General features: G+C 33.5%; 2 protein-coding genes across 5 annotated transcripts in view; one reads left to right on the top strand and one right to left on the bottom strand.

Annotated features, from left to right (window-relative positions):
• kuz (zinc-dependent metalloprotease kuz) overlaps positions 1 to 18986 on the bottom strand; it is a 250389-nt gene that overhangs the window by 117222 nt on the left and 114181 nt on the right. The window lies entirely within an intron of this gene.
• On the top strand, positions 9296 to 11021 carry LOC140438014 (uncharacterized). Its single transcript, XM_072527733.1, has 3 exons — positions 9296 to 9675; positions 9955 to 10023; positions 10078 to 11021. Exons 1-3 carry the CDS (start codon positions 9597 to 9599, stop codon positions 11019 to 11021), a joined length of 1092 nt encoding a protein of 363 aa, XP_072383834.1. The 5' UTR covers positions 9296 to 9596.

Here is an 18986-nt window from a genome sequence, read left to right as displayed (position 1 = left end):
GTAAGAAACTAGGTGCGCTGTTACAAATTATGAACACTGAAGTCTTACCCAATTATATCGTGGAAGCCCATACATTAGAATATTTGCATATGCTGATTTACTGTGCAGCAACAGCAATTGCTAATGTTATGGGTATTAAGATCAGAACACGACGAGGAACTAATATCGGAAGGACTGAAAACAGAATTGCACCATGGGAAAAAAGGAAAATTGAATTATTGCGCAGGTATATTGGACAAATTGCGGAATACATCCGAGGAGTAAGAAGTCGAAAAGTAATTAAAAGAGCTGAAGAAATAATTCTGAACACTCCAAGACACTCACAACTTGATCCAGAAAACAACACAGCTCAACACTGCCTAGACACATTAAAACAAAAACTCTCCGTTTATTCAGGTCGCCTAAGAAGATACAAAGTTAGTAACAATCGTAAATGCGACAATATACTTTTTGAGCATGCAGAGAAGGGTTTCTATAGGAAACTGAATTCCACTATAGAAAATGTAAATAAATCCTACCCCAAGAAGAAATTCATGAGTTTTGGGGAAACTAACTTTCGACGCCAGCTACTCATAACAACAATGCTGGATGGATTGAAAACACGATGAACAACTGTCAACACTACAGGACTATTCCTTATGAACCTTTCACCACTGAAGAAGTCTCGAAAATTATGAAAAAGCTTTATAACTGGAAATCTCCTGGTCCAGACGGAGTTCAAAATTTCTGGCAATGAAGCATATAATGGCAGAGTGGAAGACTAAAATTCACCTTCAAATACCTGATGAAACCAATATCGAAACTAAAGATATCCCTATTAACCGCGGCCTTTTCCAGGGAGACTCGTTGAGCCCACTTTGGTTCTGTCTAGCGATGAACCCACTATCTCAGCTGCTGAACTCCACTGACTCAGGATTTAGCATCAAAAATAACAACACTGTTGTGGCAAAGCTAAATCATCTGTTGTATATGGATGATTTAAAATTAATGGTTTCCACTCGAAACCACCTAGATCAGATGCTAAAAACTGTAGAAAATTTCTCAAATGATATCAGTATGCATTTTGGACTAGACAAGTGCCGTATACTAAATATAGTCAGAGGAAAGGTTCAGCCCGGAGGTTTCGATATGCAAGATGGCCAAAACATCGAGGCAATGGGTGAAAGTGATATGTACAAATATCTCGGAGTAAAACAAGCGCGGAAAATTGACCATAAACAAATAAAAACTGAACTAACTTCAGAGTTCGTGCGAAGAGTAAGACAACTAAATCGGTCATATCTTAATAGTGAAAATTTGTTTAAGGCATTAAACACGTACGCCTGTTCCGCTCTGAGCTACTCGTGTGGTATAATAAAGTGGTCAAAAACGGATATAGAGGGTCTTCAGCGGAAAGTAAGAACACTTCTCACAAAGGCGCAAAAACATCATCCACGCAGTGCAGTAGAGAGAACAACATTACCGCGGTATCAAGGGGAAGAGGACTTTTGGATATAGGTGAGCAATTGGATAAACAAATTGTTAATTTAAGAACTTATTTTCAGGTACAGGCTGAGACATCTACTTTACATCGAGCAATTTGCGCAGTAGATGATATAACGCTGCTTAAACTAAGGGAACAAGAAATGCGCATAAACCACCTGACTCAAAAAGAAAAAATGCGCACCTGGATGAGTAAACTTCTGCATGGGCGACATCTCAATGAGATTAGCCAAGAATATGTCGAGAATAGAGCGTCACACTATTGGTTGACATCAGGAAAGATGTTTCCCGAGACTGAGGGATTCCTACTTGACATTCAGGATCAGGTTATTCCAACTAAAAATTACCTGAAATATATTGTAAAAGATCCTCAAGTTCAAAATGACAAATGTCGATATGGATGCCAAGCCCAAGAAACCATCCAACATCTTACTGGTGGCTGCCAGGCATTTGTCGGTACTGATTATAAAGAACGCCATGACTCAGTAGGAAAGATTATCCACCAAGAACTAGCTGACAAACTGGGACTTCTTCAAACCGACCATTTTCCTTATTATCAATACGTCCCTGACCGAATGCTTGAAAATGACAACTATAAGCTATACTGGGACCGCACTGTGCTTACAGACCAACCAGTGGCGCATAATAGACCGGATCTCATAAAAGTTAATAAACTTACTAGGCAAACAACACTTATTGATGTGGCGATACCCAACACCAATAATTTACGTTTTAAATACAACGAAAAGATCGCCAAGTACAGAGATCTAGAAATACAAATTAGGAGACAATGGAGAATGGAAAGTACCCAGAGAGTACCTATTATTCTATCTACTACTGGTGTTATTCCCAAGAACCTCCTAGCGAACATAAAACAGCTGGGTCTAAATGAACATCTTTATAAGGCCATGCAGAAAGCTGTACTCCTCGCGACGTCCAGATGTGTACGAAAATTTTTGGGAGATACTTCAACAAACTAAGTCACCTAGAGCTCGATACCACGGAAAGAGTCCCACCAGAGCTCAATCCTTTTCATACCGTAGGTATCTGGGATGAGTGAATTTTCCCCTTAGAGGGAGTGTGAGCCGTATGGCTAAATCTGGATAATAAAAAAATACTAATAATATTAATAAATATTAAATATATTTACAAAAGGAACATTTTTATTCTCGAGAGAGAAAGAGAGAGAACATATATCTTCTGTCTCTCTCTTACCTATATCTTACATTATGTAATGATTTTACCGATTCACTCCCGTACAAATTTCCAACGTCGAACGCGCATATAGAAGTATAACTTCAAAAAGTGCAGTTTTAAACGGTTTAGATCGTTTGTAATGTGAAAGTTTAAATTCAGCGTTTTGAAAGCATATTTCAAATGCCTCACATTTGTTGCCAAAACTCAAAAGTAGAATTTCATGCTATAGGTTTTGAAGATTAGCTTATAGTTATAGAAACTCCATAGTGGCCGGTCAATGAAAGAGGTATATTCTATTGATCTCATTAGAATTATAAAAAATGGCAAAAATCGCGCCACGTTTATTTATTTAACACCTTTACAAAAACTGAGTTCATTTGCGGCAAAATACAAAAAAAATGCATACGAAAGCTGCACTCTTTACCTTTAAAGCGCATCTTGATTTTTGTCGATAGGACACTCGAATCAAAAGATATTGAATTTTTACCGTCGAGGTGATACAAATTTTAATGAGCATTGATTTCGCGCGCGTAACTGACATTCAAAATCTCCGATTGCTTCAATCGTTGTTTCTGAGAGAACGGTTAATTCTACGCAAAAACTGTTAATAAACGTTTTTGTTTAAAATTATCTTAGCTACATTTTTTATTTGAAATATTTTTTTCTTAGGCGTACAGCGATTTTTTTCCCTTTTCCTCCTCTCCGTGGGGGTTTTAGGGAAGAGCCCAGGGGTAAAAGTGGTATACTTGTTTTGCACCTTTTTGAGCGTCTAAAAATTGACATTTTTGGCAAAATTCAGGTTGTTCGTATGATTTTTAGGGATTCAGTGGCATTTTCGTCTTTGACGACTGTAGTAATGTAGTAACTATGATCACATAGTTATTACATTAGTAGTAGTTTTTTGTGCATTTTTGAAAAGTTATTAATATTTTAAAAAAAAATCTACTTTTGAAGCTATTTTTGCAATAATTTAGCAACGAATTAACAAAAATAACTTAACAAACAATCATTTTAAAGGATTTTCTAAAGTAAATTCATTTAACAGAAAAGTAGCGGTCAACAAATGCATGCACATAACACGCGAAACCCTATGTTTATATAATTGTACAGGGTTGTATTAAGATTCTAGCAGCCTATACCATCTGAATTTGAAATGAATTTATAATTTTTAGGATTACTGTTAAAATAATAGTAATCAATGATTAATCTTTCAAAGAAGTATACTTAAATAATATTTTTGTAAACTGTCATTCACACATCATTAGTTAATTGTGGTATTAATCAAAAGGCAAAAAATAGAAAGTTGTTTTTATACATTTTACGCTTTAAATCCAATATTTGGAAATAAGTAATAATATTATCATTAATGATATAAAAAGAGACCTCTTCTTGTGTAAAAGTTCGGGAAAATACTTATACATAATTATAGGGTAGATAGACTTACCTATACATTTAACATTACATTAACATTAATAAATAAAATTTATTAAGTCGACGTTTCGATATCGATTTAACATTTATTTGTGTCAGCAGAAACGAATGTATATTTAGAAGAATTGTGACATCACTATTTTTGACTTGCCGGTTATGTCGAAGATGGTTCGAGATATCAAAATGCCGCTTTCAGATTTTGATTCAGGAGACAAAACTATATATGAATCCATCGATAGATCGTCCCCAAAGTATTGCATAGGCGACAATGCACAAACGAACATACTTTGCGGATGTAAAACGAAAGTTTTTCTTTGAAAATGATGAAAAAAACTTTTTACTATTACATATAAGCAATATCGAATTACGAAAAATAAGTACTGGAAAAGTAGATAGGTACAATGAGTAAAATGGGTTACAGTTTTTCATTTTTAAAATATTCCATTTTGTTTATGTAATTTCGAATTATTTCGTATCTTTTATTTATCATTGCTACTCATTTCCACATCAAAAGCTAGATCCACCTTCAACCGGATGGGGGCCTTCTTCAAGAGCCACAACCTCTCTCTTGGTATAAGAGTAAGAATGTTGCGATGCTACCTACGTCTTCTCTGTTCTTTTTATGGTGTTGAATCGTGGACCTTGAACGAAGATATGTGCAGAAAATTGGAAGCATTTGAGATGTGGCTATATCGGAGAATACTTAAAATCCCGTGGACTGACCGAGTCACCAATGAGGAGGTCCTCAGAAAAATGAAGAAGAACCGAGAGGTACTGACCTACATCAAATCTCGAAAGTTACAGTACTTTGGACACATTATGCGAAATGAATCCACATCCGGACTGTATATAGTTTAAAAACTTGTGGAAGATGGAAAATCACATATTATGCAGTAGGATGTCCTTTTTTTGTTTTTTGTTGTTTTTGTCACAGGTTCTTACAAGGTTAAGACCTAAAGGTCTTTATTTTGTAAGACCTTTTATTTACATACATATATAATGATCAACATATCACCTCACTACAATGATAGTGTCAAAAGGAAAAGATGAAGACAGACAGTACCCTGGATGTAAGCGGAAAACTTCTTATTGGCGATATCTATATTATTGTTTTTTAACAAAACAAACTCTTTGCTGGGCCTGAGGATGAGGCAAATATTGTAAGCCTCGAAACCGATCGCTTCTGTAAAACTTTGAAAGTAAATACTAGATTGTGAGTATTGACCTTTTTAATATATTTGTTCAATTATGGACTCACACTTGCAACCCTTTTATCATCATAATAATTATTATAATACAGTCAAAATAATATTAAATTTACTTATTTCAGTTGAGAGAAAACAGCAAACACCTTAAAAATGTTCACGTTCTAAGTTTATTTAAATAACACTATAATTATAAACCAACACTATAAATATACCAACACACATATATAGAGCTATTAAAAGTAAAAATTATATTTATATAATTCAACAGACATAAATATGATTCGTAAGGATTACTGAATCCATATCTGTTAAAACTGCAAATTATGCGTCTTTGTTGAGAGGTGTAGATTGTCGTTACTTGTGAGTTTCTAGTTGTTACTTTTGATACGCTTTTGTATATAATCAGTTACAGTATAAGTGATTTTGTAACAAGTAGATACCTCTTCAGCATCTCTAGATACTTGGAATGAATATATCACGCGTCCCTAGTTTGTTTATTCTACTTTTCTGTTAGGCGAATATGGTATAGTGTATATAAATAAAAAATGACGTGTAATCGTTTGCATATTAACAGTTTGTAATGTGGTTGAAACACAAGCACAAGCAATCACCAGGTTTAAATTAAGACAAATCAAGAAACAGGAGAGAAAGTTCAAAGATCAAATTGTTAACATTGGTCTATTAGTGACTGTACTTAAGTAGGTTTTGTGCACTAATAAAATAAAAATTAACTTAGATCCTGATAAACGCAATGAAGAGACAAATGCAGTCATTTAGGAACGGAGGAATATTTACCAGATTATCATTAAAAACTAAAAATTATTCACATACTAGGACGAACAACTGTTTTAAATAAGAGTAAAAAGTTACGACACTGGATTCTACAGAATCGGCACATTCCAGCGCACTAGATATACTACGTAATAATATGTTTATATATATATATATATATATATATATATATATATATATATATATATATATATATATATATCTATATATTTAACGTGATTATTTCGACCAAAAAACAATTTATAAGTATGTTGGAAATATCGGGAATGTGGTCTATATTAAATAAAAATCTTTGTTTTTTCTAAAGCTCAATATTTTGCCATTTATTTAATAGCTTCATCGGGAGTAATTGTAAAAAACATTTCAAAAAACTGAAGTACACTTAGATTTACAATACTTACAGAAATTAAAAGATTACACAGATAAATAAAATTGAACATTATAATAACATTATTGCTGATGTATATGTACATCCAATAAAATGCATGTTAAAATTTAAATATCTTTGAGTACGTTCGTTAACAATAAATAAGATGGAACAAGTAAAAGTTATTTCAAAATGCAAAAAATAACAATGTAAGAAAACATTAGAGGAATATTATTTCTTTAATTAATCATTAAGGCTAGTTAGTACGAGTAATCATTAAGGTGAGTGTAGTTTTAAATTTTGTTCAATATATTGCAATATATGTTGCTTAATTGCCCCGTGTCTGTTTTATAATTTAAAGTTTGTTTATTTTTGTTAATGTGGTACATCTCCAAAAATAACCTACTTTTGTAATTTTCAGTCTGTGCCAAAATACAAGCATTGTTGTAGTCTAACAGATGACTGGTGTTTTTATAGTGCTCGACTACTGCACACGTATTTTTTCCCAAGCAGCAACCACTTTTATGCTGTGTGATGCGTTGTTTTAGCCACTGCGATGTATGCCCAATGTAGCTTTTTTCACATCCTAGACATGGTATTTCATATACCACATTACTCCTATATAAGGTTGGTACTGGGTCTTTAATTTTAGAAAAAAGTTGTTTGCTATTTATGGTATTGTATTTAGGAATATATTAATATTGGAAACATCTTTAAATATGGATATGACAGACTGAGTTAGACCGTTAGTAAAGGGGAGTTTTTTATATTTGATTGACTCATTGTTAGAGTCAGGACAGGACCATCATAGAAATTACTGCTGTAAACGAGTTTTTTAAAATATGTTTAGGATAGCCGTTGTTTCGAAAAATGTTGAATATGTCCAGATTTTTTTGTAACAAATTATCATCAACAATGGACATTACCCTGTTTTTCATGCCCAATACTGTATTATATTTTTGACGAGTGGTGTGGTTTGAAAAGTAATTCATATACCTGCCCGATGCTGTTGGCTTTTAGTACCAATCCAATGTCAGAATATTGTTATTTGTTCTTATTACCTTTGTGTCTAAAAATGGTATACTAAGATCTGTCTCGGTTTCAATTGTGAACTGAAGATGTTCATTAAATGAATTAAAAATGTTTAATGTGGTATTGATGTGATGAGATGAAACTGCACATATGATGTCATCGACATATTTATATACGAGGCATGTTTAAGTAAGTACCGTTTTGCGATTCCGCCGCCGCAGCGCTACGGTCGGCGTTCCGCGCATGAGCGCTGGTTACCTACATCTCTTGTCTACGCACTGATGGTTGAAGTTTAGACAAAACACTATGAGTGATGGAATGGTAAGGAAATGGGTGAGAGCATTTAAAGATGGCCGCACAAATGTGCATGATGAAGAACGGAGTGGGCGTCCTTCGGTCGTTAATGAAAATTTGGTACAGACAGTGGACGAAAAGTTGAGAGAAAACAGACGCTTTACAATTTCATCATTGTCCGACTGCTTTCCTCAGTATTCACGTAGTGTTTTGTATCGCATTGTTACCGAGAACTTGAATTACCGGAAATTGTGTTCACGTTGGGTTCCAAAAATGTTGACGGATTTGCACAAAACCCAACGTTTAGGCAGTGCATTGACTTTCCTTGGTGCATTGGTGACGAAACGTGGGTGGCCTACGTCACACCAGAATCGAAACAACAATCCATGGAATGGCTACATTCATCATCACCCAAAAGAGTGAAGTTTAAGCAAACAATTTCTGCCCGGAAAATCATGTGCACAGTTTTTTGGGACAGAAAAGGAGTATTGCTAGTGGAGTTTCTGCCTCGTAATGAGACAATCAATGCAGCGTCTTATTGTGAGACATTGAAAAATCTGCGTCGTGCAATCCAGAACAAAAGACGTGGCAAGTAGAGTAAGGGTATCGTTTTGCTGCATGACAATGCCCGTCCACATGTGGCTAATCAGACCAAAGATCTCATCAAATCATTTAAATGAGAAACTCTAGATCATCCTCCATACAGCCCTGATCTGGCGCCCAGCGACTACCATTTGTTCCAGCACTTGAAGAAACACCTGGGCGGTCAGCGTCTTCAAGACGATAACAAAGTCAAAACATTTGTGATGCAGTGGTTAACAAATCAGGCGGCAGAATTTTATCAGGAGGGTATTCAAAAACTGGTGCCACGTTATGACAAGTGCCTCAATATTCACGGAAATTATGTAGAAAAGTAGATTAAGGTACAGGCTTTCATGTAAAAATAAAATTATTGCCATATATTTGCACGTCTTTTTTTAATTCCAAAACGGTACTTACTTAAAAAACACGCCTCGTATAAATGGTAATTGTGTGATCACATTGTCTAAGAGATGATCAGTTACAATAGTAGCAAGGATGGGACTAATCGGGGAACCCATAGGTGTTCCAAAAATTTGGGAGTTAAATTTTTCATTGAAACTGAAATAAGTGTTATTAAAAATGAACCTGAGAATTAGTAAAAAATTAACTTTAGATAATGTGTAGTCTTTTATAATTTTATAAGGTTCCAATTTGATTCTATATTGTCCGTGGCCATATTTAGTGGAATGTTTGTAAATAAAGAAACCACATCCAAAGAAATCAAAACATAATCTTTTAGTTCCCCTAATAGCATTGACAAAGGTAAATGTGTCCTTAGAATTATAATTATTGCGATATTCGCGATATATATATATATATATATATATATATATATATATATATATATATAAATATATATTATAAGTCAATTTTTATCGATTTTTCGTTTTATCAATCCAAGTCACTCGAAAGACGTAACCGAATACCTGGAAAAGTGCCCAAGTCAAAATATAAAGGCACGATGCCGCAACACACATAACATCCAAATGTCTATGTCTCGGTATGCGTATCAATAGACTGGAAGAAATGATCATGTTGACTTGGTCACTTTTGCATGAAATGTGATTCACATTTCATATCAACATTGAACTGCGACAATTGGCTATTACGACTTGCTCACTTTTTGATGTTTTAGTTTTACCTACACGTTGTATGTTTATCAGTTGAATTATCACGTGTTGGAAAAGGAAATATTAAGTTTATCTTTCATTATGACGTCCAGGGGAAAGTTTTTAGTACAAATGTGTTTAGATGAAGGCGAAGCTAGTACTTCACATGAAAATAACGCAGGTGAGTGTTGTAATTTCGTAATATTTATTGAAAATAATTTTGAGGTTGTGATGAGGACAACAAATTATAAAAGTATCTATTACTTAGCTCTTAGCAGATAAACGTTTTCCTTAAAAAATAATATTTATCGCCCCACTTCCTAACCATCAACAGTAAATGCCGCTGATACAAAGTTAATATTCTATGTAGATTTTTGTTGTTGATCATTTTGCTGTTTTAAAATATAAAACATAATAATGAGATCAAATTAGGGTGACTAATAATAAGTAACGGTTTCAGAACTATGGTCTTCTAAATCAACATCACAACACATTCCTATTTTGTCAGCTGGAACCAGCACTACGGAAGGTAAATATACATTTTAAAACTGATCTTTTTATCCTAAACTAATATTTTAATTAGGTTCATTCAATACTACTCTAATGCAAGGATGTTCAACTACCACGTCTGATAATGAAAAAGAGAATACCAAACATTGTGAAGAACATAATAGCTCTATTGAGGTGAGTAATATACCTGTGTCACCTACGTTTGAGAAAATGGTCGTTGATAGTAGTTCAGATTTTTCTACGGGCAGTAGTGATAACTATATTCCGAGTGATGATGATGGTTTATCAAATGTTGAATCAACTGATAGTGATGTACCCTTATCAAAACAAGAATGTCGTTGGAGAAGAGCTAACCCTTCCCGATGGAAAAGAAATATTAAAAAGAAAAATAGAATGTCAAGTTTGCCTTACAAATCAAAAGGAACAGTCATTGCAGCAAAAAAACCAAAATTGATTAATTGCAACTCTTGTAAATTCAAATGCTCTCTTAGTTTTAATGATGATTTCAGAAACCAGTTATGCTCGGAATTTTGGAGATTAGACTATAATCGTCAAAAAGATTATATTCTCTGTTGTGTTGCGAGCAAAGAACCTACTTGTAGAAGAGTTCGTTCTGGAACAGGTGCTCTCAAAACTGCAAGTAGGTACTATCATTTCCTAAACCAGGGTAAAAAAATTCGAGTTTGCAAGAATTTCTTTCTACGCACTTTGTGTATAAGCCACGGGCCAGTGGATAAGGCATTTTCTGGAGCAAATGATATAGGAATATTTGTAGCTAACGACAAACGTGGCAAAAAGGAACCGGCTAATAAAACCAAACCTGATATTATAGCGTCAATCAAAGCGCATGTACAAAGTTTTCCAACCATGGCATCTCACTACTGTAGATCATCAACTAAACTAGAATATTTAGATTCTAATTTATCTATCGCAAAAATGTACGAACTATATGTGGAAGATTGGAAAGGAATACGCATCTCAAATAACTTACCGTCGCATTTTTGGTACCAACTTTAATTTGTCCTTTTTTAAGCCTAAAAAGGATCAGTGCCTAACATGCACGAACTACTTGAAGACAAAAGCTGCAGATTTAGAAGAAAAATATCAGAATCACATTAAAAGACGAGACGAAGCAAATTTAGCAAAAAAATCAGACAAAGAGAGAGACAATGACTGATAATAGTTTTTTAAGTGTCACGTTTGATTTACAAAGCGTTCTGCAAATACCTTCTTCAGATGTCTCACCAATGTATTACAGTAGAAAGCTGTGCGCGTACAATCTCACAATTTACGAAGCAGCTAGTCAAAAAGCCCACTGCTACGCATGGACTGAAATTAATGGTCAAAGGGGCAGTTCAGAAATAGGTACATGCCTGCTTAAGTTTATAAAATCTTTGCCACAAAATATTATCGAAATAAGTTTGTTCTCTGATACCTGTAGCGGTCAAAACAGAAATCAGTTTATTGCAGCATTATTTCTATTTATCGTACAAAACAGCAATTTAAATATTGTACAGCATAATTTTTTGGAATCTGGGCATTCTTATATGGAAGTAGATTCCATGCACAGCGCCATAGAAAATGCTAAAAAGAATGTTCCAGTGTACACTATGCATGATTGGTTAAACATTTTTAGACTGGCACGCTCCAAAAGAGGCCGAAACAAAAGAAGTGATCCATATAACGTACAGGAATTAAGGTATAATGATTTTCTTGACATAAAGACCCTAGCTGCTAATACTCTTAAAAATAGAACCATTGATGAAAACGGAAATCGTGTTAATTGGCTAAAAATTAAATGTATGCGATATGAAGCAGATAAACCGCAATATATACTATTTAAGTACAACTATAGTGATCCAGAATTTCTTATGTTCAATGTAGTTGGACGTACTAAACGAGTTATAAATCCTATAAAAGAAATTCAACTATTATACTCTAAAGAAATTCCTATTTCTAAACTTAAAAAGCAGGATCTTCTAAAATTATGTAAGACAGGAACAATTCCCTCTGAATTCCATGCTTGGTATCAGTCAATACCATCAGAGAGTGGAAAAAAAGATGTTGCTCCAGAGCCATCAGTATTGTCCGATTCGGATTTGGATTAGTTCTACTTGTCCGATTCGGAGTCAGATTAATTCTAGTATAGAAACTTTTACATTTTTGTTATCATTTTCCAATTTAAAAAATAAAGTAAATGTTTTTATTTGAAACTTCAGCCTTACACTGTAAATAAATAAAATTAGACATAGGTATTTTCTTTGTGTTTTATTATTGATCAATAATTATCATTTTGTGGCCATGATGTCAATATGAGAAAATTTCTACATCAAAAAGTGACCAAGTCAATTTTTTTTGCGAAAAACAAAAAGATTAATACAATCTTTAGAGATACTTAGAATCACTAACTTCAACCATTTAATAGCTGGAAAGAAAAAATACATATCCTTTTAAATTGATTTAGAAATAAACTCAAATAAAATTACAAAATATTCAACATCAATTATCTCGAAAGCATCATATTTGACTTGGTCAGTTTTTGCAGTATGCCCACGATATATACACTCAAAAATGTTTTGCATATTATCTGTAACGCCACTGAACGTTTCTCATTTGAAATTTTTTGCACTGATTTTTTTTGTCTACTAAAATAATGTATTTTATTGTTTGTTTTTTGTTTCTTAATCGTCGCCAAAAATTCACAGTATTCATATTGCGTTCATCAGTTTTCGAAAACCGGTATTTGTAAAAATTGGTCTGCGTTTTATTCACTTTGTAGTGAAAAATATATATGAATAGACAAGTGATATCTGAGTTTAAGAATCTAGAATCTTTACTTTGTTGAGGAAGGCCACACACAAGTCGACGTTGCTGTCCGGGTTAGAGTTAATCAGAGTGATGTGTCTCGGATTGTGAAAAAATATCGAGAGACGAATTCTGTTAGGGATCGTCCAAAAAGCGGAAGACCCAGAATTACTACCAATGTCCAAGAACGCTTTTTAACGTTAACTGCCCGGAGAAACCCCTTTATGACTGCCCAAGCTATTAGAAGAGAGCTCCAGCAAGCTCATAATATTGTAATTTGCGATCAGACTATTAGAAATAGGTTACATTCGGCGAATTTATTTACAAGAAGACCATTGTTTGTACCAAAGCTTACGTTAGAGCACAAAAGGACTCGACTGTAATGGGCCAATAAACATTTACAATGGCATGACAACAATGACAACAGATGGGGAAACGTGTTATTTTATGATGAAAGCAAAATTAGCCTTTTGTCGGATAATCGTCGAATTAGGATTTGGAGGAACCCAAATCGACAGGATAGACTTAACCAAGCTGTCCAAAGAGTCCCATATCAAGGTGGCTCCATGTTTTGGGGCGGCATCATGCTAAATAATAAAACTCCTTTAATTCCTATTATTTAACATACATAAATGGACAAATTTATATTGATATCATTCTTAGGCCTGTTGTATGCTTGTGGCGAGGAGCTGTTGGTATTGAATTTATTTTTATGGACGACAATGCGCCTACCCATCGTACGAGACATGTGGCAGATTTTTTAGAGACAGAAGATATCGTGAGATTACAATGGCAACTTGCTCACCTGACCTCAATCCCAATGAGCACGGATGAGATATGCTCAAAAGAAAAATTCAGTCCCGGCAGCCACCCCCAAGGACACTACAAGACCTTAGAATAGCAGCGATTGAAGAATGGGGCACCATGGACCAGAACTACATTAATACACTTATAAGAAGCATGGGACATCGCATTCAGTCTTGCATTGATTCAAGAGGTGGAAATACGGCATATTAAGTATTAGTTCCTATATCTGTACAAATTTGAAAAAATATATTTATAATACATAGGTACAAATAATAATAATAAATTGTTAATCCTTTAAATTTTGTTTATTGTTTTTTTTCAAAACATACAATTTTATATATTTATATAATAAAGTATTTTGTTAAAAAAAAATAGATTTCACCAGATTTGGTGGATAATTTTGAAAATATTACATTATGCAAAACATTTTTGAGTGTATATATATATATATATATATATATATATATATATATATATATATATATATATATATATATATATATATATTATTGTGATATTTAAAGTCTTGGTGCGCCAAGCAATAATTAGCTAATTAATTTTTTTGATTAATTAAAATTATTTAAATGATATGATTATGACTCTATCACAATTTTTAATTCTTTTATCTCAGGGTTAAATTCGTGCTTCAATATCTATGCTATTACATGTGAAAGGTAAGGTCCAGAGAATACCGGAATAATAAAAAACACATATGATCTAACACTATATATTGAAATAAAAATAATGAAATAATTCACACTCAAAAGTTTTCAATAAACAAATCTCATATAAGGATTCTCAAAATTTTGTTCTCCGTACGTGAACAATCAAAATTAATGGTACAAACAATATTAATTGAAATCTCAAAATCCCAAACTATTCTAACTCTCCTAATTAAAATATTTATATCCTTTCTAAATTACGTGTAAAAATTGTGTTATCAATAAAAGAAAAAACTGCAGAAAACAAAAATATCTCTCTCTGATGATGAGTGGTCCAAATCCTTGTTCCTTGTAGACTGTATTATCTCCGCTCAACAGATTGTTGCAAGTATATCGTCCTTAATGATCTCCTTCAAAAGCAACAATCATTCAAATTATGATAGCCTTTCTCCTCTCGATAAACTGAATCTCTCGTTGGCCCGAGTGAAAAATGACTCTTGGAATATCTTCTCTTTACGATAAACTAAATCTCTCGTTGGCCTGAACAGTGACTCTTGGAATATAAGTAGGAAAATATGACTTACAATATTTTGCTGCTTCAGCTTCTGTCAGATACACTAACTCCACAAAAACTCACTAACATTCAACACTACTGCTTGCTACTTCTTGGGAACCACCAGAGAACAATCACTGTTCGTCTTACAGACTTGAAAAACCAACTGATTATCTTTTTCTCTCTCCTCAATCTCGCTAAACTTTTTCCTACATACTTATCCCACCTTTTTCAATCTCCGCCAATCAAAACTCGTCACAATTCCCCCATTTTTTCATTTCGATAACAAACAAATTTTTACCTATAATTATAAAATTTCCTAAAACTTATTTACAAATAATATTTTCTATAATTCTTAAAAACTAACAAAAACCTCTTTCTAAAATCTCTTCTATTTGTCTCTAATCACTGCATTAATGTATTTTGGAAAACCCCGTTCAATTGTCTTTGGATTTCACTTAAAATTATGCGGGTCACTCAAGTATAACAAAGAAATAATTTATGCAAAGCTTACATTTTGTTTAGTACAGGTAATCCAAGAATTTAATAACTTTCCTTCTTCGAAATGTTTGTTGGATATTATCCTACTTATCTGAATTATTTTAATGTTTTTGAACTTTGAAATATTTTTAAACAAACCAATATTTTTCTCGATTTTACATATCATAACAATATATATATATATATATATATATATATATATATATATATATATATATATATATATATATATATATATATATAGGGAACTTTTTAATAACTATAACTTTTAGCTTTTATAATTTATATTGTAAATTTATCCGTGACACGTCTGTTGTTATTGTTCGTATTTTGAAAATTAATGCATTTTTAATAAGCTACTTTTTCGAATTTAAAGTTATAATTGGCGCTGTCAGTAGGCGGATCGGAAAAGAACATTTACACATAAAGTAACAGAACTTTTTCGGTTTTTGGTGTTTCAACATCGTAGTGCGTAGGTATCCATATCGAACTTCTACCCTACAGTGGTACATAACGAGGAGTAGTAGCGTTCCCGAGAAAGCAAAAGTTCGGAGAAGAGAACCAGGTGTTTCAGATAACAGTAAGTGCCTTTTCTTCTTAAAATATTGTGGAACGATAGGTGAATTTTTGAATAAGAAAGATAAGAATGTTGATAAGAAGGTGGATAACCATTTTAGAAATTCTACTCAACATATACAACAATACGGTCAAGATGACCAAAATTTTCAGATAGAAGCCTCGGAAAGAAAACAGTCAACATAGAAATAAATTCAAATAATCCCCTACAGTAGTAGACAAACCTTTGAAAATAACTTTACCAAGACCAATAGTTGTATACCAATTTGAAAACGAATAGAATAATAGATTTTAATAGAAAATCTAATGAGAAATGGAATAAGCGAAATAAAATAGACTTAGGAAACCTCATAAGAACAGACTACATGAATTCAGAAGAAAGAGAAAACATAATTAAACAATTTAGAGAATTTTCAGGTACTTATATTTCTAAAATCAGGAGATCCTTTGACATTTACCTCCAATATCAGACACATCATAAAACTACAGACAAAGTTTCTATACATTCTAGATTAAGAAGTTAGAAGGCAAAATTCAAGAAATGTTACATGAAGGAATCATAAGATCATCATGTTTACCTTGGAATTCACCCATATGGATATTGAACAAGAAATAGGATGTATCAGGTAAGAAAAAATACAGTCTCGTTATAGACAGAGAAAGCTAAATGAGAAGACAATTTCTGACAGATATCTAATTCCACCATGATAAAAACTCAGTTCTTAACAGATGGGCACAACATTTCAGCGAACATCTAAATATAAACGATATTGAAGGAGAGTACAATATAGAAAATGAACAAAATATACAACGTCAACTACACAGTGAAGACCCAACAAGAAGAGAAGTGTCAGATGCGATCCTAAAACTCAAAGACAATAAAGCCCCAGGAATCGATGACATCTGTTCGGAAATGTATAAAAAATATCAACTTTTTGCAGCAATCCATAAACTAATAGTACTTATATGGCAGAATGAACGGGTACCAGAAGAGTGGCTGAAGGGAATAATATGTCCATTGCATAAAAAGGGGGATCAACTGGAGTGTAAGAACTATAGAGGCATTACTCTGTTAGCATCTGCGTATAAGATCTTCGGCAATGTATTATCTGAAAGACTTAAACATTTTACAAAGGATATTGTTGGTCAATACCAATGCGGATTTACTGCTGGAAAGTCAACTACACATCAAATTCAAGCACATAGGCAGATTCTAGAAAAGTCACTAGAATATAACATAGAAACACACCATCTCTTCGTTGACTTCAAAGCAGCCTATGACAGTGTGAAAAGAACTGCATTATATAATGCAATGATAGACTTTGGGATCCCACCTAAGTTAGTTAAGTTGACCCACCTAACAATGCAAAACGTAAGCTCATGCGTTAGAATTGAAGGAGAAAACTCTACGTTCTTTGACATTAATAATGGTCTAAGACAGGGGGACGCGTTGGCGTGTCTGCTCTTTAATATTGCCTTGGAAAAGGCAATCAGACAATTAAATATTAGAATGAATGGAACTATTTTTAATAGATCGACGCAAATTCTCGCATTCGCTGACGATATAGTTATAGTGGGCAGAAGTATGAGAGACATGGTGCAGTGTTTTACAAGGCTTGCGGACGCAGCAAGTGAATTAGGACTTGTGGTAAACGAGGAAAAAACCAAATATATGTTGGTTTCTAAAAACCCTCGAAATATCCAAGAAATAATTCAAATTAACAACCATACCTTTGAGCAAGTCAAAGAATTTACATATCTTGGATCGCTAGTAAACGCAACAAACACGACAAGCGACGAAATAAAAAGACGCATAGCAATAGCAAACAGAACTGTTCACGGCCTCCGGAGACATTTAAAAAATAAAAATATAAAACGTGCACTAAAGCTTAATATATACAGGACCTTAATAAGACCAGTTTTGATATATGGGGCTGAAACGTGGATCTTATCTCAAAATGATAAAAGACTTCTTGGTATTTTTGAGAGAAAAATTCTTAGAAAGATTTTTGGGGCCGTAAATGAAAATGGGCTATGGCGTCGAAGATACAACTTTGAACTGTATCAGTTATACACCGATCCAGATATTGTGAAGTTTGTTAAAGTGCAGAGACTTAGATGGGCTGGACACATTGCTAGGATGTCAGATCACGAATACACGAAGAGATTAACATTTTCACAACCAGAGGGCACAAGAAGCAGAGGACGACCACGAATGAGATGGATTGATGATGTGGAAGAAGACCTACAGATTCTAGGGGTTAGAAGATGGAGGGAAGTTGCCAGGAATCGACAGGAGTGGCGACTTCTTTGTGAGCAGGCCAAGATCCACAACGGATTGTCGAGCCACTTATGATGATGATCTAATTCCACATATTACAGAAATTTTGGATAAATTAGGAAGAACACAATATTTTAGCGGATTAGATTTGACTAGCGGATTTTACCAAATCGAAATGGATCCAAAATCTGTAGAGATTTTGGATCCATTTCGATTCTCGGTGAGAAGAATTTATCGATTTTTTTAATACTTGCAAAAATTTGTTAATATCAGAACCAATTCTAGCCTACCCAGATTTTAATAAAAAATTTGAAATAATGGCAGACGGATCCCAATATGCCATTGGAGCAGTATTATCACAGGATGGACATTCTATTTCATATGCGTCAAAGACCCTAAGTTCAGCATAGATAACCTATTCCACTATCGAAAAAAAGTTATTGGCTATAGTATGGAGTTGCATACATTTAGATCGTACTTATTTGAAAGAGAATTTATAATTCTAACAGATCATAAACAACTTCAATGGTTGTTCTCATTGAAAGAAACCTAATTCACGACTAGTGAGATGGAGGTTACAACTCGAAGAATTGATTATCAAATTAAATATCAAAAAATAATCCTTAACAAAGTAGCCAATTTTCTTTCACAAATAGACACCGATAATGAAATAAATTTTATAGAGTCTGAATCTTTGTGTGTAAATCATGGTGATATATATACTGCGCGGCATAAGTTAGGGATATTGCCAATATAATGGTAATGGTACTTTATTCTGCATCAATTATTTGTAAGTA

The sequence above is a fragment of the Diabrotica undecimpunctata genome, chromosome 4, assembly GCF_040954645.1.
Source record: "Diabrotica undecimpunctata isolate CICGRU chromosome 4, icDiaUnde3, whole genome shotgun sequence".
Taxonomy (NCBI): Eukaryota; Metazoa; Arthropoda; class Insecta; order Coleoptera; family Chrysomelidae; genus Diabrotica; species Diabrotica undecimpunctata.
This window is presented reverse-complemented; position numbering and strand designations above follow the sequence as displayed.